The 20,320-nt window shown below is 62.0% G+C and overlaps 2 protein-coding genes across 3 annotated transcripts in view; both read left to right on the top strand.

The window, feature by feature from the left end:
• The first annotated feature begins 6,693 nt into the window (after positions 1–6,693).
• Positions 6,694–13,477, top strand: MMP9 (matrix metallopeptidase 9). Its single transcript, XM_015647353.3, has 13 exons — positions 6,694–9,177; positions 9,381–9,619; positions 9,951–10,099; positions 10,274–10,402; positions 10,484–10,657; positions 10,733–10,906; positions 11,038–11,211; positions 11,348–11,503; positions 11,590–11,890; positions 11,994–12,133; positions 12,245–12,395; positions 12,493–12,596; positions 12,879–13,477. The coding sequence occupies exons 1-13, from the start codon at positions 9,037–9,039 to the stop codon at positions 12,986–12,988; spliced, it is 2,142 nt and encodes a 713-aa protein (XP_015502839.1). The 5' UTR covers positions 6,694–9,036; the 3' UTR covers positions 12,989–13,477.
• A 717-nt stretch (positions 13,478–14,194) lies between these two features.
• SLC12A5 (solute carrier family 12 member 5) overlaps positions 14,195–20,320 on the top strand; it is a 31,383-nt gene continuing 25,257 nt past the window's right edge. For both annotated transcript variants that reach the window (XM_015647351.3, XM_015647350.3), the window contains exon 1: positions 14,195–14,272. In XM_015647351.3, the coding sequence (XP_015502837.1) occupies positions 14,239–14,272 (34 nt within the window). In that variant the 5' untranslated portion in view covers positions 14,195–14,238. The remainder of the gene's footprint in view (positions 14,273–20,320) is intronic.

Below are 20,320 nucleotides of genomic sequence, written 5' to 3'. Positions count from 1 at the left end.
CCTGATGCCACAGCATTCCCTGCAGGGATGTGCTCGGACTTTGCTGCTGTCCCAGCTCCCTGCAGCACTGCTGATCGCGCTGCTGTTCCAGATCCTCCAGCAGAGCTCAGCTGTGAGTGGCCTGGGCTTGGCCTCTGCTCCATGGTGATGGCTTTAACAAACGCTCAGGTGGCTCCTTGTTCCCACTGATATTTTCTCATGTTGCAGTGCTCTAAAGAGAACGGCTTTATCCTGTTTTTTTTTTTCTGCAGGAAAGGCAGCTGTATTGTGCCTGAGCTCTGTTGGGGCTGGGCCATGGTGGGCTGACCCTGGCTCTGGGTCCTTGTGGAAGAAACACACGGGGCGAAGGGGTCAGGGCTCTGCATCCCAGCTGGTTCAGGGCGACTCAGACAAGGCCAGCCCGCAGTGCGGGTCAGGGTGGGCAATTCCATCATGTCACTGGCCAGGATGGCCGGTCCGGAGCCGGTGCTGACATGGTGCCAGCTGCTGGAGGACAGACAGTGTCTCATCTGGCGCAGTCTGTGAGCATGGACGTAGCCTGCCAGAAATCCGAGCCGATGGGTGCTGGGCTGGATCAGTACTCTGCAGCATTTGGCTGTGGTGCCTCTGTGCCTCTGCTCCGGTGCGAGGCAGGCGGTGCCTGGATCCAGCCCCCACAGCCCCGGGCTCTTCCTTGGGGCTCCGTGTGTCCCATGTGTCCTGCCCCAGGTGAGAGTTCCCGGAGACACCGTGTGCCCGGCAGAGGCAGTAGAGGAGCTGCACCGCCAGCTGCTGTGTGTGCACCTTCCGGCTCTTTTTCAAGCTAATTAAATGCATCCTTGAAAGGTTTATGCCCTCATCCATCATGGGCAGACAGCAGCGGTGAGATCCATCCCCGGGCTGGCTGAGCTCTGCTGCCGCAGCGCTGCTGCCAGAGCCTCAGGGCTGAGTCCCCACATGCGCCCGGCTGCTGCCGTCACTGTCGTGTCAGAAACCCAGAAAGACCGAGGGCTTGAGCTTTTTTCTCCTACTACTGCTTTTAAAAGCAGCCCTGTGTAGCTCAGTGGGGGAAGTGGAGTTGGGGAGGATGGGAGGGAGGTGCTCCTGTGCCTGATGTCCCCTCTCCATAGTTCTGTACCTCACGCCGGTAGAGCCTAGGACTGCCTGTGACCGGCTCTGTCTGGGTTTGGAATGCCCTTGTGCTCCCTGTTGGGGGAAGCTCTGTGTTTCTGTTGGGGAGGGGGAGTGGTGTCAGAGGAACCCTTGGCTAAAGCTGCCTGCCAGGTAGAGGAAGCGGGATGGATTTGTGTCAGACGAGCAGGTTTCCTCTTTTTGCCCTCAGTCAGCTGCTGTGTGAGACAAGTGAAGGATTTTCCCAACTGGTGATGGCTGCAGGGCAAAACAGCCTGAGCTCCAGGGGCCTCAGGGGCTCACACGATCCCTCCTGGAGCTGGCTCGGCTGATGGAAAGTTGCGTCAAGCTTCCCTATCACCCTGCAGAGGTGCCCCATGTCCTCTGTCTCAGTGAATTGTCCCAAGCAGAGCTTTGCTGTGATGGGTAACCTGCTATTTTTAAAAATGCTGTGTGCCCCCGAGCGGGGGATTTCCAGGGCAGGCAGAGCACGGCTCCCGTCCTCAGCTCCAGAGGCACAGCTTCTTGCTGATAATTCTCTGCTGTTGTGCCTCCGAGCCTGAAATCACTTCAGAGCCAAAGAAAACACAAGGAAATCTCAGCAAGAGTCTTAAAGAGAATTCAAAAATGGCTGCAACATGTGTTGGGTATGTGTCCAAATACCTTAGTGGGGGGAGCAGCAGGTTAAAGGCCTTTTGGGAATGGGCTGAGAAGACAACACAGCGCTTGTGCCTGGAGGACAAAGCTCAAGCTTGGGCGGAGTATGAGGCTGGTTTTATCAGGCTGCTTGATGGGCTGCGCTGACAGGCTGTCCCATGCCCAGGAAGGTTTCCCAGCTCCATGCTCTTCAGTGCTGGGAAGGAGCTACCATCAGCCAGGCTGCTATTCAGGCAGGGTGGGTGCACAATGATGGGTGACTGCAGCCAGGGGCTTGTTCTTGCTGATGCCCCATTCCCATGCCAGGCTGTCCCCTCCCCAGTTTGCTGAGCTGTGAGTGGACTTGTCCAGCTCCCACCGTGGCTCTTCCGTGAGCTCATGGCCCTGGTCATTGTCCCAAAATAGGAGATGGTTGTGCTGAGCACGGTGTCCGAGGCAGAGCCTCAGCTTCCCCTCCCCGCAACCCGAACCCCGGACTTCCACTGCCAGTGATTTTGTCATCTGTGCTGTTTGTTCCTCCTTGTTTTCTTTTTTCTTTTCAAAGAAAACATTGTTGCGATGTTTGTGTAGCTGCAGGGCACGAATCCACATCAAGGCTTGTATTTATATCCCACCTGGGAAGGGCAGTTGCATCAGCACATTTTGTAAAACGTTGAGCAAAGCAGCCCTTGCTGCAGGAAATGGTTTTTCTTCACACCAGATTGCCTCACTGCTCTGTGCCTTCCCAGCAATGCTGGCTCCTGGAGAAGGCTCCTGGGGCACTCCTGGGGGATTGCTCCATGCCAGGGTGGCCATGAGAGCTGGGATAACTTCCTGCTAGGCACTGCCTCAGCCCCTCTGCCCTGTGCCAGGGTGGTGCTTCTGTGGTGAGAAGCCTCCCCTGGTGTTGGCTGTTTCTGCTGGGATCCCCGTTTCCCAGAGTGCTGGCGTGAGTGGGAGTGCCATAGGATAATGCCTGTGTTCTGTGGCCACCAAAGCTGTGGCTGAACCCGTGACCTCAGCCATAATGCCACCCTTGGGCTCAGGCAGGCACTCCCAGGGCAGGCAGGAGCCACTCCCAGTGGAGGAGCATGTGGAAATTGATGGTGAGACCACTCAAAACCTCACATGGTCCTTGTGGCAGGAGGCAGCTCACTGGAGGTGCTGCTGGTGGCTGTACCTTGGGCATGGAGGGGCTCTCCTGGTGTGTCCTTGTTCCTTTTGTGCCATCAATGCCTGCCCTGATCCCAAGATGGAGCAATGGTGGCACCGAGCCATGCATTCCTTCTCTCATGTGTCTTGTCCCACACCCAGGTCAGTGCCATGGCTGCCATTCCTGAAAGTTTTGGGGCTATCAACAGCCTTTCCAGGATGTGCTTGGAGCTGCTGGATGCAAACAGCTGGCTCCCTTGTGCCTGCCAGAACTGCTGCTGCTACTGCTGAGTGTTTTTTTTCCCCTTCTGGAGGGATTCTGTGGCTTCCTTCCCAGACCCTGAGACCTTGGAGCCACGGTCCAAGGCCACCAGTTTCCAACCTCTCCCGTGCTGCTGATTCATCACTGCTGGTTAGTTAAAAAATGGTAATCAGCAAATTACTGAAATATAAGTAAAATAAACAAGGTGGGCAGAAAACTGTGTATGTAGCAGGGCCCCAAAGGCCTCGGCTGTGCTGGGCTCTGTCTGTCCCCTGCTCTTGTCCCCGGCACAGGGCCTGTGCCTGGATGAGCACTCCTGGAGCAGGGGGTTAGTACCTGGTGCTGCTGTGGGGTTCCTGACCCTGCCAGTCCTGCATTCCTGCCCACGACTGGTCCTGCGAGGCTGCTCTGCTGAGTGTCCCTTGCTCCAGCCCCTCAATTGGAGGAGGTCACTGCACCCCAGGGCAGAGCAGGCAGGTTCTGGGGCTGCTCCCAATGGGGGCATGGCAGCTCCCACAGGTCTGCTGGCTCTTGCCTGGGTTCTCTCCAGCCCTTCTCTGCCAGGGCAGCATGGCAGCTCTGTCCATCCTGGTGTTCCTTCAGCCCAGGATGTCCTGCCTTCTGCTTACACCATGCCCAGTTTTGAAAGGTCTCAGGTTATGTGGCCAGGGCAGCTCCTGGCAGACAGCCAGGCTATGTGCCATTCCTGGGCTGCCTGGGCTTTGTCCATATGCCTGTGTTGACAACTGAGCTGCTCTGAGTTAATTTGGCAGCAAGCGCTGGAACAGTTGTCAAATGTTTTACTGAAATCCAAACGTGTTGCATCTACCGCCCTTCCTTCTGCTTTGCGCAGTTTACAATTAAATACCACCAGTTTTGCCCATATTCCACCTTCCACAAACCCCCGCTCCTTATTCCCGAGCCGCTCCATTGCTGACAGCCATGGATTCCTGGCAGCACATTGTCCCCTCGCTCACAGTCAGGTTCCCTGTCATTGTCACAACTGCTGCTCTTCCTGTTTTAGCAGGCAGCTGCTGTGCCCGTGTCACTGCTGGGAACAAAGTGCTGCCCACCCGTCCTGTGCCATGGTGCTGATGGTTCACCGCAGCAGCTGTGTCCCCTGGAGCTGGCAGCCACCCAGCTCTGTCCTGCCCTTCTCTCCTCCCAGCTCCTGCCTCACTCCTCTGGTGCACAGGAGATGTTTCCATGGAGCTGATCCAGCTCAAGAGGGGATGCTGAGGGGATGATTGCCACGAAGCTGCCCATGGATACCCCTTCCCAAATGCTCCCCAGCTGACCTGGACCCTGTGCCCCTCTCACCTGCCTGAATACCCCATGGTCTTGCTCCCAGCAGGTGGGAAAGTTTGGGAGAAGAAAGGCTGGTCAAAGCTGGAGGCAGAAGCTGAGGGAGGAGGAGGAGGGTAAAGGGATAGGATGGAGTTTACAAAGAAGTCGTGAAGTACAAGAGCCTTGTGATGTTTGGAGCAGGCTGCTGGTGGTGTTGGTGTGAGGTGTGCCATGGTGCCAGCTGTCAGCCCCAGCAGCTGGTGAATGGAGCTCTGGTGGGATTCCTGCAGCATTCCAGTGGGACCCCAACAGATAAGGGGAGTTCCCAGGGTGGGCACGGAGGGGGATGTCCCAGCCCAACACAGGAGGTGACTGTGCCGCCCACCTGGATACCGGGAGTCAGTGTGGCAGGCAGGGGATCCGTCATGTGTGGTTTGCAGCTGGGATGGGTGGTGACACAGCAGCACTGGTTTCAGTGCCTGCAGGGAGGAGTGAGCCTCCCGGTGACAGCCACGTCATCCTCACCCAGACAAGAGGTGTGGGAGCAGCAGCATCGGGCTGGGGTGGCATTGGGACTAAGGGGTAAGGGGCTGCGGGGGGCAGGACACTGGGCAGGCAAGGGTGAAGGGTTGGCAAGAAGGGGATGCTGAGAGTTCCCCAGGTGAGGCAAGGGGCAAGCAAAGTGTATCCACAGAATTTGGGGCAGGCAGGGAATGGGTGCAGGGCCAGGGACTGCTGGTGCTGGACGGCTGCGGGTCGGTGGCATGCAGGGTGGTTTGCCAGGAAGGGTCCTGGGCCCAGCTGGAGACTGCAGCCCCAGCCCACGCAGGGCCCAGTGCCGGGACAGCAGATACGGGAAGTGTGTGCAGGAATGTTGTTTCTGTCTGGAACCCTTGAGCAGGGGCTCTGAACCTCTGACGCAGAGCTGCTCCCTGTGCCCTGTCCTGCTCCCATGCCAAGTGTCCCTGTGCTCCAGTCACTGCATACCATGGACTGGTGCTGGCTATGGCGGCCAGTGCTGGGGTGTTAGCTCTGCTTCCTGGGCATGGAGTGGTGCAGAGCACATGGGACAGGGGCAGGGACAGATTTGGGGCACTGTAGCTCAGGGCCGTGGGGTCAGTGGCTGCCTGGCTCAGCAAGAGGCATGCAATAATGCCCTGCCCACTGTTCGGGGTGTCTGGCTGTGCTGTGGTGGCTGTGTGGCACTGGCTCTCCCTGAGGCTTCTGCCAAGTCCAAGTGCTCCCTTCCCTCTGCACAGGTCGTATTCCCAGTGTGACCGGCATTTGCTCTCCCCAATCCAGTGCTGTCTCACCCACACAAGATGCTGACTCTCTCCCACCCCACTTCCCCTTGCCACCACACTCCTGCTTATGCTGGGAGGGCACCTGATGCCATCCACACGTCTGTGCCTGTCCTTTGCTCCTGTGTACCCCTGTCCCCTTCCTGGGGTTCCTGGGTGTGAAGTGGTGACTGTGGCAGCTCGGTGTCCCCTGGCTCCTCAGCTCCCCAACTGCTTGAGTCCCCCAAACCTCACTGCTGACCCAACCAGCACCTCCCAGCAGGAGACCTGCAGCCTTGCAGAGCTGCTCCTGTGTCCTGTCAGCCTCTGACCTGGGCAGGGGTTCAGGCAGGCACCAGCCCCCTTTGACGTTCTGGACCAGTTTCCCACAGAGGGTCTACATGAGAGTGGCCATGAGTAAGGGTGTGTGAAGGGGCTGCGGTGGCTGTTCCTTCCCCTTTTGGCAGCGACGGTGGTGACCGGCAACCTCGTGGCTCGGCCAGTGTCTGGGTTGGAGGATGTCTGCCTGGGATTTTCCGTCTCACTTCTTTCAGGGGCTCTGGGAGCAAAAAAGGCCATGGGCAACCTGGGCTGGGCACAGCTCCTGGGTCTCTGCCATCCACAGCCCTCTCCTGCCTGTGGCACTGCCCCATCACCACTGCCCTCCTCTCCTTCCCTCCAGCCATAGCGGCTGCCCCAAGCCTCCTTCCACACATGTGCTTTCTGAGGAGCCTGTGCCTTGACCCAGCTCCCACAGACAAGCTGATTGAGGCTGCCTTGCACAGGGCTCATGGCAGCGGTGCCAGCCCATCCCACAGAATTCCCTGCCTGGCAGAGAGGCTGCCAGCACTGCCAAACATGGGGGTTTCCCTTCTGCCCTGGCCCTGCTCCCTGACGAGCCTCCAGAGAGTCACCAGAAATTCCCCCGGGATGGTTCCAGGAGGAAGCTGGTGAGCGGGGCCGTGAGTCAATGGGAGCGGCCAGGACGGGGGCAGAGCTGTGGCTGGCAACCCCCCACTGGAGCTCCCACCGCCCAGCTCGAGGTCCTGCTGGGACTGATGCACAGTGTGTGGGGCATTGGACCTCATCTCCTTCTGCCATCACTTGCTCTGAGGCCCCACTCCCCTTGCAGCCCCATTTCTGCCAGCACTACTCCGTGCTGCTGGGCCGTGGCTCTGCCCTCAGGGTGCCACAGGATGCCATGGTGTGCCCTGGCAGAGTGCCCAGGAGCTGCTGTTGAAGCTGCAGCTTCTGCATGTAGTGGAAATGAGGGATGGGAATAGCATGGGGAAGGCCAAAGGATCTGCCACAGTTAGAGAGAGACCAGAGCTGGATCTGACTTTCTGACTGTATCCCAGAGCTGGAGTCAGAATTCTCCTTGCTGGGGCTGCCCTGCAGGTTCATCCTCCAGGGGTTATTTAGCATCCAGCTCCCACAACAGCTCTGTGCTGTGGGCTGAGGTCCTGGCAGGCTGAAAAGGGGAGGACATGGAGCAGTGCCTGCTCCCCAAATGCCTCAGGAGCCACCAGCCTCAGGACCCCTTGGCAAAAGCCCTCCTCACCTTGGCTCCCAGCCAGGCAGGGAGCACAGAGAGCCACTGCCTCCTGCCTGGTGAAGAGCTGGGACATCACAGGGACAAGGGGGGGCAGGCTGGACCCCGTGGGAAGGGGCTGTAGGGTGACCTGGCTGCAGGGTTTCTGGGCTATGTCCCACCATGAGGGAATGCTTGTCTGGATGTGTTTGTCACACCGGGTGCAGGATGGTGGCTGCTTGTGAAGCAATTTCCTGTGCCAGGGAATGGGGGCTGCTCTTGCAGGGCTGTGGTGGGGGAGTGAGGCAACCCCCTGATTTCTCATTATTGCTTCCTTCCAGTTTAGCCCACACTGCCGGTGAGTTTCCTGTGCCCAGCCAGCCGTGGCCCTGGGATGCATCCCACCAGCACAGGGCACCTGGCAGGTGATGCTGCCCCAGGGATGAGCCCTCCCTTGGGCATAGGGGTTCGTCTTCAAGGGTATGGGGAGCACAGCCCTGACCTCTCACTGGCCCCAGCTGTCCTGGGTGCCAGCATAACCTGCTTGTCCTTTGGCTGGGTCAGGAGCTGCTGGCTTGGCTCAGCCAGAGCTGGGGGGATACTGGGAGGGGACAACTGCTGAGCCAGTCTGGCACTGTTGGGAGCTGGAAGGACAGGCAGTAACAGCAGTGGGGTGAACTGGAAGATCCTCCTGATGAGCCAGCTGAGGACCCCTTGGGCTCGTAGGATTTGTGAGAGCTGGGGCAGGGCATCTGCTCTGGGACCTGTGTGTCAGGCAGCCTCGCTGGGCTACACCAGTCCTCCCTCCCCCCCGCTGACGCTGCGCCTTGTTCCCTGCCATCTGTTTTCCCCTCTCTCCTCATCCCTGTTTGCTTTCCCCTTCACTGCTCTCGTTCCCACAAGCATCGGCACTTTGGGAGAAGCAGGAAAACACCATCCCATGGCAAGGTCTGTGCTGTACTGGGTGGGAACCTGAGTCAGCAGCACCCTTCAGAGCAGTGCAGCAAGGATAGGGCACCCCTAATGTCCCAGGGCCCCAGGTGGGGCATTCCTGGGCAGGCACTGCCTCTGGTACCAGGAAGCTCTGCCATTCAACTGCTGGCATTTGGGCTTAGAGGTCATGGGGTGAGGAGCCATGGGCATCTCCAGTGCTGGAAACACTCAGACCCACTGGGGTGGTGGGGAAGGATGCAGAGTCTTGGTGAGGGTGCAAGCTCCCAGATCCCAGGCAGGTGGTTTCCAGGCACTGGGGCTCAGGTGGGGTTTCCACTGTTTTCTGTCCCCACGCCCACCCAGGCCCTTGCAGGTCTGGGTCCAGCACCATCAGCCCTTGGCCAGCCAAGTTCAGTGTCAGCCGGTGTGATGACACAGCTACAGGGTCCTGAGCACCTGGCTGGCCTCCAGTGATGCCCTGCTGTCCCCACAGTTAGCATGGTCTTGGGGCCAGCAGAGCAGTGCCTGTGCAGGGCAGCCCCAGGGTGGTCATTCAATGCTGTGCTGTGGCCCTGTGCAGCTGCCCAGCCACTCTCCTTCTTCCTGTCCTCGTGTGGCTGTGGAACGCAGCGTGTTTAGTAAACAAGGTGATGAAACAGTTAAGGCAGAGATGGAGTGTGCATTTCGTCACCGTGGGAAGGGAGAAGGGAGCGTGAGTCGGCGCTGAGGGGTCTGAGGGTGACTCACTGCCCTCCCACCCCATAAATAGGAGCGGGTAGCCCGGCAGCATCCAGAGCAGACAGCGGGGACCAGCACAGCCACATCCCTCCTGTCACCGCCGAACCATGGCACTCCTCCTGGCCCCGCTTGTCGTCGGGCTGCTGGCTGGCTCCTGCTGTGCAGCCCCTCTCCAGGGCAAGCCACAGGCGGTTGTCACCTTCCCGGGGGACCTGATCAGCACTCTGCCGGATCTACAGCTGGCAGAGGTGAGGGGAGCACGGCCTCGTGGTGCCCTCCTGGCACTCAGGTCCCCAAGGGGCACCCAGGCTGACAGTGAGGGGCTGCAGGCACGGCTTGAGAGCAGTCAGTGTCCTTGAGCTCAGGGAGGCACCACAGCTGGGATGGGTGCCCGGGGCTGCTGGAGCCCCCTCCTGCCTCACTCACCCCTCTGGCTGCCCTTCCTCCACAGCGCTACCTGCAGAGGTTCGGCTACACCACGGAGGCAGAGGCTAAGATTGGTGGCAGGCACGTGTCCCTGGGCAAGGCACTGCTCAAGATGCAGAAGCAGCTGGGCCTAGAGGAGACAGGAGAGCTGGATGCTGCCACGCTGGAAGCCATGCGAGCCCCCCGCTGCGGTGTCCCTGACGTGGGAACCTTCCTTACCTTTGAGGGGGACCTCAAGTGGGACCACATGGACCTGACTTACCGGTAAGTCTGCTCTGGAGATGAACCCTTGTGTCCCCAGGGTGATGGTCCCAGGAGAATGGAGAGCCTGAGGGAGCAGGAGGATGGCAGCCTCTGCTCAGTCCTTGTCTGGGCTTGGTGCTGCCTGTACAGCTGGGTCTCAGTGCTGCCAGGGCCAAGCTGGGACAGCAGCACCATCTGCTCCCCGATGCCCTAAACACCTGAGCCCTGGGGGAGGTCAAGGGTGGTGGTGACTGCTATCACCTTTGGGGGTGGGAGTCTGCTCCTTCCTAGAACAGAGTCACTCCTGCATGAGGAGAGGAGCTGGCAGCTCTGACCCTCTCCTCCCTGGCAGGGTGATAAACTATTCCCCTGACCTGGACCGTGCTGTGATCGATGATGCCTTCAGACGAGCATTCCAAGTGTGGAGCGATGTGACCCCTCTCACCTTCACCCAGATATACAGTGGCGAGGCAGACATCATGATCATGTTTGGCAGCCAAGGTGATGTCCTTTGGGCAGGCAGGGAGTGAGGAGGGGCCTGGGGATCCTCATCCCATGTCTCCTTGGGTTGTGCCCAGAGTCCCCCTGCTCCCCACATGCAGGAGGTGTCTGTGTGCATGCTGGGGATGTGAGAGTTCCTCTGGCAGGTCCAGCTGAGGGTGCTTTTCTCTGCAGAGCATGGGGACGGGTACCCCTTTGACGGCAAGGACGGGCTCCTGGCCCACGCCTTTCCCCCAGGCCAGGGCATTCAGGGCGATGCCCACTTTGATGACGATGAGTTCTGGACACTGGGAACTGGCTTAGGTAAGGGCAGGGTGTGGTGGTTTGGGGAGGTCTGATGGTGCCAGCCCCAGCTGCAGCATTGAGCCGCCCCTCTCTGAGCAGTGGTGAAGACCCGCCATGGGAATGCCAATGGAGCCGAATGCCACTTCCCCTTCATCTTCGAGGGCCGCTCCTACTCCCGGTGCACCACGGAGGGGCGCAAGGATGGGCTGCCCTGGTGTGCCACCACCTCCAACTATGACCAGGACAAGAAATATGGCTTCTGCCCCAGCGAGCGTGAGTTGTGGTGACCATAACCCCTGCCCAGCCCCATGGTGCCTGGGGCCTTCCTCATTCTTCCTCCCCCCACAGTCCTCTACACCAATGGTGGCAACAGTGATGGAGCCCCCTGTGTCTTCCCCTTCATCTTTGATGGCACATCCTACGATACCTGTACCACGGATGGGCGCTCCGATGGCTACCGCTGGTGTGCCACCACCTCCAGCTTTGACCAGGACAAGAAATATGGCTTCTGCCCCAACCGAGGTGCCAGCAGGGAGGGGGGCATGCGGAGGAGGGGGCACACAGGGTGGACACATGAGGGATCTCTGCGCTGTCCTGGGTTCTGGCCAGTGCAGCCAGGGGCCAGGGACAGCCTCACTGACACTTTGCTGCAGACACGGCGGTGATCGGTGGCAACTCCCAGGGGGACCCGTGCGTCTTTCCCTTCACCTTCCTGGGGCAGTCCTACAGCGCCTGCACCAGCCAGGGCCGGCAGGACGGCAAGCTCTGGTGTGCCACCACCAGCAACTACGACACTGACAAGAAGTGGGGCTTCTGCCCTGACAGAGGTACTTGCCCCTCTGCCTTTTATGCCTCCCAGACTCATGCCACATTGTCACACTTCTTGCAGGGATCACAGCCTCTGAACGGTGTGTCCTGCCCTGTTGTGGCCCACCAGGTACTTAGGCCAGTGCTTTCTCCCAGGTTACAGCATCTTCCTGGTGGCTGCCCATGAGTTCGGACACTCACTGGGGCTGGATCACTCAAGTGTGCGTGAGGCCTTGATGTACCCTATGTACAGTTACATCCAGGACTTCCAGCTGCACCCTGATGATGTCCAGGGCATCCAGTACCTCTATGGTGAGCAGCTGTACTGCAGCTGGGTGCAGAGTGTCCTGCAGCACCAAGCTGATTCCAGCCTCATGCCCTCCCCTGTATTCACTCAGGTCGTGGCTCTGGCCCTAAGCCCACTGCACCTGCACCTGCTCCCACTGAAGAGCCCCAGCCCCTGCCCACAGAGGAAACCCAGCCCATGCCCACGGAGGAGCCTCAGCCCATGCCCACAGAGGAGCCTCAGCCCATGCCCACTGAGGCTGGCAGCACCTCCACCACTGAAGAGGAGGAGGAGGAGACACCAGAGCCCACAGTAGGACCCATTCCTGTGGACCCCAGCCGGGATGCCTGCATGGAGAAGAACTTTGATGCTATCACAGAGATCAATGGGGAGCTGTACTTCTTCAAGGATGGGTGAGTGGCAGCATCTGGCACGTCCTGCCCTGGTGAGGTGGAATGTGGGGGAACACAGGGATGTGGGGGACATGGGCTGTGGCAAACTGAGCTCTATCTCCAGGAAATACTGGACCTACTCGTCCTTCTGGAAATCGGGCATCCAGGGTGCCTTCTCTGTTGCTGATACCTGGCCTGGCCTCCCAGACACCATCGATGCTGTTTTCCAGGATTTGCTCACCAAGAGGGTCTTCTTCTTTGCTGGTGAGCTCTTCCTCCACTGCCCCTGGCCCAGTCCCATGGGGAGTGGGAGGAGCCTGGCAAAGCCTGGGAGTTCTCAGGGCTGTCTGACACCCCCACTATCTCCCACTGCAGGTCGGCAGTTCTGGGTGTTTTCTGGGAAGAGTGTGCTGGGCCCCCGGGGGATCGAGAAGTTGGGTATAGGGAAGGAAGCCGGCCGCCTCTCAGGGGCCCTGCAGCGGGGCCGCGGCAAAGTGCTGCTCTTCAGTGGGGAGAGCTACTGGAGGTGAGCAGGACTGGAGAGCAGCAGTGACTGCCTGAGCCGTGGCAAGGCAAGGGAAGGGGGTTCCAGCAGCCCTGAGCACGGCTCTGCTGTCCTACAGGCTGGATGTGAAGGTTCAGAGGGTGGACAAGGGCTACCCCCGAGCCACCGATGATGTCTTCACCGGCGTTCCCCTTGATGCACGCAATGTGTTCCTCTACCAAGGTGAGTGGAACCTGGTGGGAGGGTGCTGTGTCTTCAGGCCTGGGCTACCTGAGCATCTCATGGCATTGATCCAGTTCCTGGCTTAGGATGCTTGGGTGTGTGGGGAATGGCGCTGGGACAGGGCATGCCACCAGCCCTGGTGAGTCCTTGTGGTGGAGCTGGCAAGGTTGGCACATCGTAGGGTGCCATGTGCCTGAGCTGTTTGGGCAGCCACCGGGATGGGTCTTTGTATGGCCAAACTCCTACTGACCCTCCAATCCCTCTGTCCCCCTCCTTGCCCAGGCAAGTACCACTTCTGCCGAGGCAGCTTCTACTGGAGGATGACACCGCGCTACCAGGTGGACCGGGTGGGCTACGTCAAGTATGACATCCTGCAGTGTCCCCAGCACTGAAGGCCTGACCAGCCACCGGCTCTGCCAGTGCTGCTCCCTGCCCACTGCTCCCAGCCTGCGGGCTCCTGTCTCATAGGCTGACCCCTGGGAGCCTTGTGGCTGTGGGTAGCCCCAGATGAGGTCACCATCTTTCTGGAAGAAAGGGACAGGGAGTCCTGGGGTCACCCCCTGGGGGCTGCCCAGCCTGGGGAGCCCCAGCTGGGGAGAAGGACTCTTGCCACAGCTGGCATTGTGCCACCCCTGCCAGCGCCAGCTCCACTGCACAGAGGCATTTGTCTGGTGAAAACCGCACATGGATTCAAGACAAATTTATTTTTTTCCTGAGCCAGCGATGCCAGGTCAGGCTGAGCCCCACTGGGAGCTGGCGCCTGGGGACACACGAGGGTGGGAGACGTGGTTTTGCCTATTCCTGCCCACTGCCCACTCTGCCAACCACCCCCTCTGCCAATTGCCTGCCCATTTGTAATAAAGACAATTCTTTGGACACAGCCTCGAGTGCTCTATCAGTTATTGGGGCCATGGTTTGGAGAACCTCCGTGTACTGGGGGCATCATCCAGGAAGGATGTCCCTCGGTCTCAACACTGTCTACCATCAGCCCTACGCCAGGCGCGGCACTCCCCGCCCCGACTTCCCGGACCTCCCAAGCCCTGGCTCCGCATAATCCTCCACCCGCTGCCCTCTCCTGCGCTCCACCTTTGCTCCGAGATGAGTAGCGGGCGGTTGTCACCGCGTGCGGCCGGCACACAGCGTGTGACCGGACTCCCCACTGCAGCTGAGACCCCGGCCACGGTCTGTCCCTGCGTGGCCGCAGAGCGCGGCGGCAGGGTCAGGGCTCGGATCGTGCCCAAGGGTGCCCGGGTCCCCGGCAGGGTGGGGCAGCCGCAGCTCCGGGGCTGTAATTAGATGTAATTAGCGGCCGCGACTCCGGACAGGGCGGGGGCAGAGAGTGGCCCCCTCCCGTCCCGTTGCGGCACGGTCCCAGCGCTCCCCAATTCGGCGGCGGCTGCGGGACCGACCGGGCGCGGCGGAGTGGTCCCGTCCCGTCCCGTCGGGTCGAGCCGGCACGAACGGGGCCGAACCGAGCCGACCGGAGCGGGGCCGAGCCGATCCGCTCGGACTGGAGCCAGCCCTGCGGCCGCGGGGGCGGCGCGGCGGGCGGTGCCGCGGGCACTAGGACCCCGGTCAGCGCCCGGCGGGGCCGCGCTCAGCGACCGCCGGGGCCGGAGCCACTTGTGGCGACGACGGGGCCATGAGCGGGCGGTTCACAGTCACCGGCGGCGGGGGTGAGCGCCGGGGGCAAGGGGGGCCTGGGGAGGCTCCGGAGGCGGGACACGGTCCGCGACGAGGATCCGTGGGGCAGGACAGGACAGCGTCCGCGGGGAGGGTCCGCGAGAAGGGTCCGCGAAGAGGGCCGGGCGGTCCGAGCACCATGGGGGGCGCGGAGCTGCGGTCTGTCTGGCCCCTCGGAGGCAGTGCAGACCCCCGGAGTAGGGATGGCGCGGAGCTGCGGGATCCAGGAGATGGGAGGTGCAGAGCAGGGAGTGGGGCTCAGCCGCCCGGGCAGGACCCCTCGTCCCAGATCCTTCTCCGCGGCCACCTCCGCTCCTCAGGACTCTCCCCTGTTCCGTCCCCATACCGGAGGCTGTTGGAGCGAGGCCCTGACGCTGGCGGAGCGGCAGCGAGATGGAGCGGGATTGCGGCTGTGGGTCGGCTGTGGGTGCGAGGTCACATACTGCTCCCCAGGGAGCCGTGGTGGAGAGTGGCTGCTGCCCAGCCGGGTGAGGGCAAGTTGTGGCCAGCCCTCGGATGCAGCAATGCCCACCATGGGCTGCCATGGACACAGGCGCTGGAGCCGGCAGCCATCACCCCGTGGTGCCCAGGGGACGTGGCGGTGGGGCTTTGCTGTCACCAGAGCCGTATCGATCCCAGAAAACCGGCCGACGGCAGCACCGTGCTGCCGGAGCTGTGACCTTGCACCCTCGGCGAAGGGCGCGGGTGGGAGGCGCGAGCAGCCGGACAGACACCACGACACCCGGGCTGGGCTGAGCCTCCGTCAGTGGGCTCTGGCCTTTGGGGCCCTGTCTAGGATCATGCTGTTGTGGGTGATGTAGGGCTGCATCGAGTGGCAAGGGGATGCAGGGACACTTGTCATTCTATGGCAGCTGGGTCAACTGGGCCTGGCCTGTGGGCTATGTTGGGGTGGAGCAGACTGTGATGAGCTGGGGCTGTGGCTGAATTCTGGAGCCCTCCAGGAACAACTCCTCGGTTTGGCAGCCAGTCTGCTGGTCAGAGGGCTGAGGGAAACTGGGGTGGGCATGCTGAGTTGCCGTGGTGGGAACAAGGGACACATCCTTCTGGCTGAGCTGTGACCTTGTGCCCTCCCAGAGGACAGACAGTGGTTAGTCCTGCTAGAGCTGCCTTGTCTTGTGGGGTGGTCGTGGCCATGGCAGGGTGGCTACTTAAGGGTTGGCAGCATTCAGGGATTCCTCACATCCCACATTTCTCCACAGCGCTGAGACCATGGGGTTGGATGGGAGGGGGTGCATGGGGCTGGCAGTTGCAGGACTGGCAGGGGCTGCGGAAGGCAGGCGGGAGCTCTGGGCAGGAATAGTCCCAGGAGGGACTCGGCCCTGGGCGAATGCTCGGTGGTTGCCTGGCCCCATGTCAGTGTCACGCGTGGCGGGACAGAGTGACGGAGATCTCGGGGATCTCGGGGCGGTGCGGGAGCGAAGGCTGCAGCCGGCCGTGCTGCCAGTGCCGGGGCTGTGCGGGGACCTCCGGGTCAACAGGAGGGCCCCTGCTCATCCGTGACCTGGCGCCGTGTTCAGGGTGCCTTGCGGCTCCCGGGGCCGCCCTTTGGGAAGGCCCTGCCCGGGAGCGGCCCCAGGCGGGTGGTGCTGAGGAGGGATCTCAGCCCCCGGGCAGGGGCGGTGGCGGCGAAGGAACCGCCCGGTGCCGGGCGGGGCAGGGCACGGACAAGGCTCCGCCGCGGGGGCCTCGGGGCCGGGCGCAGGTCACTGCCGGAGTACGGTGGGATCCAGGGCTTGGCCCGGGAAATGGAGTCCGTGCGGGCGGGGGCGGGCAGGGCTGCGCGGGGTCTTGGCGAGGTCCGTGCGGGGTCCGTGCGGGCGGGGGCGGGCAGGGCTGCGCGGCGCCGCCAGGGGGCGGTGACGGGACGGGACGGCTCCGGTGGGGGTGTGCCCCTCCCGGCCCCGCCCCCGCCGCCCCGCCCCGCCCCCGGGGCCCGCCGGTGCCGCCGGCCCGCGGGGACCCGGTCCCACCGCCAGCGCAAGGCGGGCCGGACCCCGCAGGACCGGATCCATGTGCTCCACCTGGGACCCGGTCCCACCGCCAGCGCAAGGCGGGCCGGACCCCGCAGGACCGGATCCATGTGCTCCACCTGGGACCCGCCGTGGGGCTGGCCTCCCCCCGGGGGCTGCACGTGTGGGGCTGCCGGCCCCGCGCCCGGTGCGCTGCCCGTGGGGCAGCCGTCCTGACCCGAGAGGGCACCGGGGCACCGCCACCGCGGAGCCCTCTGTGTCCCGAGCGGTCGGGCTCGGCGGCAGTAGCCATGGCAACCACCCAGTTAAGGAGCCTCTCTCGTTGCCATGGAAACCGGTCCCGGTGTCACCCTTGCCGTGACTCTCGGTGCTGAGGGGGTCCAGCAGCTCTCTCGGCCCTCCTGGGGGCCCTGGGGCCATGGGGCTGTGACCCTTAAGCCATGAGCAAGGCTCTTTGGGGCAGATGTGTGAGGCTGGCCCCAGACGGGAGGTGAGGCCCTGAGGGGGGTTTGGGTAGAGTAGGGACCCCACCAGCCCTGGCTGCACCCCCATGCAGGGCCCCTGCACCGTGCACAGAGGGGTACATGTGGGGCTGCTAAGGAGGCTCCCCAGACCCCCTGTCTCCCTCCTCAAAGACACTCAGATCAGGTTTGTGGCAGACTGGGTGCCCTTGGGGTATCATTAGAAGAACCAAGGGTCTGCAGCAGGTAGAGGCTGATGATATGGCGGGGTGGAGCAGCCAAAGCCCCATCAGCTGCCTGTAGTAGATTTTCCAAGGAGTCTCCATACCACTGAACACATCACAAGTGCTTCAGGGGGGAGCCAGAGTGGAGGTCCCTGCGCAGGCGGTGGGACTGAGTGAGGGGTGCTGTGTGGGACAAAACACTCCAATGTCTCATCAGCTGATTCTGCACCCAAACCCTTCTGACAGGGGCTGGCAAGTGGCCATGCAGCTGCTCCTTGGCCATCATTGGGCCCTCAGGCCCTGGCTCAGCAGTGGCTGCCTGGAATCCCCAGGGTACCGCAACTGCCACAGGGCTGCTTGGGGGCTCCTCAGCTGTGTCGCCAGGAGCGGGGCCTGGTGGGAGGAGGCTGTTTCCACGGCTGATCCCTGTGCCAGGCTGCCCAGCCGCCCACTGCCACGGCCCTGCTGCTGGCAAGACATCTGGGCAAGGGCAGCTGGGGACGCTGCGCCAGCTGCGCGCAGTGCTGGGCTCGCATGACGCAGGAGCTCACAGCCTTGCCCCATGGCCTCTGCCAGCCCTGTCCCACTGCTGCTCTTCTGCTCTCAGCCTCAGGCAGCTGCAGTGGCTCCTGTGGCTCCCTTCCCAGCCCCTCAGGATGCTGTACCTCCTTCCATGTCCTGTCCTGCTGCTGCAGCTGGTGTCAAGACCCAGCTGGTGCCCGTGTCAGCCCTGGGCTCAGCTTTTGCCCCATGCTGGTGGTAGGGCCCTAACCTGTCTGGATGGTGATCAACAAGAGTGCTCCATCCTGCCAGGGTGCTGCAGGATGTGTTGCCCCTGGGCTCGTGGAGCTGTCAGGACAGCATGATGAGGGCACACTGTGATGAAAACCTCCCTCTACAACACTTGGCTGGCATCACTGCCCTTCTGCCTGGCTGCACCTCCATCATCTTGGGATCTCTCCTGCCCCAGCTCTTCTTTTCTTTGGGAGCTGCTTGTCCCCATGCCTGAAGCCCTCAGTGCTGGGTGTCCCATCCTGGCAGAATGTGGATGGACAGGCTGTTGGCAGTGCCCAGGGATCACAGCAGGCAGTGCAATGTGCTGACCGGCATCTCCAGAGTACAGCTGCCCTCACTGCCCGGGTGGCACACTGCCAGGCTGCCCGCTCCCTGCCCTCAGGAGGTTTCCCAGTCACTCTGGCACGTGTCTCGCTCCTGGGAGGTTTGACCGCTGCTGATAATAGGCAAGGGCTGTGTGGCCGGTGGCCAGGCTTCCAGCCCTGGGAATGTCTGAGAATGGCTCCCCTCACCCAGGCTCTACGCAGAGGGGTATGGGACATTCTCAGGAGTCTCTGCAGGGGTACAGGACACTTTGCAGGGATCCTTCTTGGCTTGGTCGCTCTCCGTCGTCATTCCTGGGCAGCCTCTTGCAGTTAAGTGGGGCACTGATGCTCTGCCTGGCCTGGTGCCAGGATCCTGCCTGCTACTCGGACTCAGGAGCCACTTGCAGTTGATCCCCCACTCAATGGTCAAGGAAAAGTATCTGTCTTCCTCTTTCCCCATGCCCTTGTGCTGCCTGCAGCATGACTGCAAGCAAGGCACGGGCATGGATGATGCCCAAACCGTGCCAGACCTCTCCTTTTGGCACGCTGCACCAGATACCCCAGTCATGGACATTTGGACCAGGGTTAAGGCCAGTGCTCTGCTGGGGATCAAGCCCCCTCAGTCTCCTCTGCCTCAGAGACACCCTCAGTTTGTCCCCTGATGCTGGTGGGACCCTGTGCACAGGCTAAGCTAATGCAGTCTTGATAGCGTAGCCCACTGTGCTGCCGTCAAATCCCAACCCCTGAAATGGAGCCATAATCCAGGGATTAGGGGATTAGTGGTCTTTCACGTGCTCCCTCCCCTGCATCTGTTTTAGTAGGAAAATCCCTCTTGTGCCGAGCCCACGCACTGTGGCCTCCTGCAAAAAACCACCCTCTGGTGCTTGGCACTCACCGTGGCTGGCTGGACCCTGGCCCGCTGCCCTTCTGCCCATCCACAGCCTCCTTGGGGTGGCTGGGGGTGCCCTCTAACCCCCCAGGCCCACATGGAACAGTAGTTTTGTCCACTGCATCCTGTCTGCAGCCCCTTCCTTCCATTCCCAACCCTTGGGAGTGGGCCAGCCCCATGCTCCAGCGCTGGCTCCTGCTCAGGGCTGCGGGATGCAGGTGTGAAGGGTTGGTGCTGCTGCAGCTGGACAGGGGCAGCCCCATGTGGTGACTGCCACACAGAGCCCTGGGTGGGGGGTGCCCACCCCCAGATGCCCACCCTGAACTGCCCATCGTTCCTGCCACCCTCCTGTGCCACTTGCCATGGAGCTGGGGCTGTGCTGCTGCAGCTCCCCAGGGATGCCAGGTCCCGGGGTCCTGGCTGCAGCCGTAGGGCAGGGATCAATGCTGCCTGCCGGGCTGGGGTGAGGGGTCTGAGCCTCTCTCCTGGCCGCGAGGTCAGGCTGGGGAGCATCTTCGCTGCGGAGCAGCTGGCTCCGCACCAGGAGAAAGTAAACAATTAATTACAGCCGTCAAGAAGTAACGGAGGCCAGCGGGCTGTCATGATCTCAGCCTGTGCCGGAGGAGATGCCGGGAGCTGCAGCCAGCTCTGGCTGGGGGATCCTCCCGGCTTAAGTGCATGAGAGAACAGGGGGCTTCAAGCAGCCCTGCAGCGTCCCTCTACAATCCCAACTCAAGAGTGGCCTGTGTCCCTGGCCCTGTGGGTGACAGCTGCAAGAGCTGGGCCCCCCTTAGACAGCAAAGGGCCTGGGAGTTTTGGCCCTATTGCAACCTTTGTCCGAGTCTAAGAAGGTTGTTATGGGTGTGATCCTGGCCCCCTGGTCACCAGGGGAGGTCACATTAAGCTTGTTCCCCTCTGCCGGCAGCATTCCCTGTGCTGCAGGTCAGCTGGCCAGAGGAGGGTTAATCACCTCTACCGTCTCCCCAGCCCTCCTGTGGGGTGGTCTGGACTTCCCCCCTCTCCCCCGGGTATCCTGGGTAGTCCTGCTACTGAGGCAGGGGTCTCCATCCACGGCTGGAGCCCCGGTGCCTGCAGAGGGGTCCCCTGCGTGACCTGGTGCTGCCCACCCGGGAGCCGTCTGTCCCGGGTCATGGGCCACGCAGACAGGGGCTGCCGTCATCCCGGGCCTCAGCCTCCTCTGGGGATGCGTCTGTCCCGCAGACACGGGTTCTGCCCCGCTGTACACCCCGAGTGTGGTCGAAGTCCCGAGGCTGCGCCGAGGTCCGGTGCGGGAGCTGGTGTGGGGTGCGGGGCCGGTGAGAGGGCCGGTGCGGAGTGCGGGGGCTGGAGGCGGGGTTCGGGGCCGGGGCGGATGC

This window comes from Parus major, chromosome 20, assembly GCF_001522545.3.
Source record: "Parus major isolate Abel chromosome 20, Parus_major1.1, whole genome shotgun sequence".
In the NCBI taxonomy this organism is placed as follows: Eukaryota; Metazoa; Chordata; class Aves; order Passeriformes; family Paridae; genus Parus; species Parus major.
The sequence above is the reverse complement of the archived record's forward strand: the minus strand, read 5'-3'. Positions and strand labels throughout refer to the sequence as shown.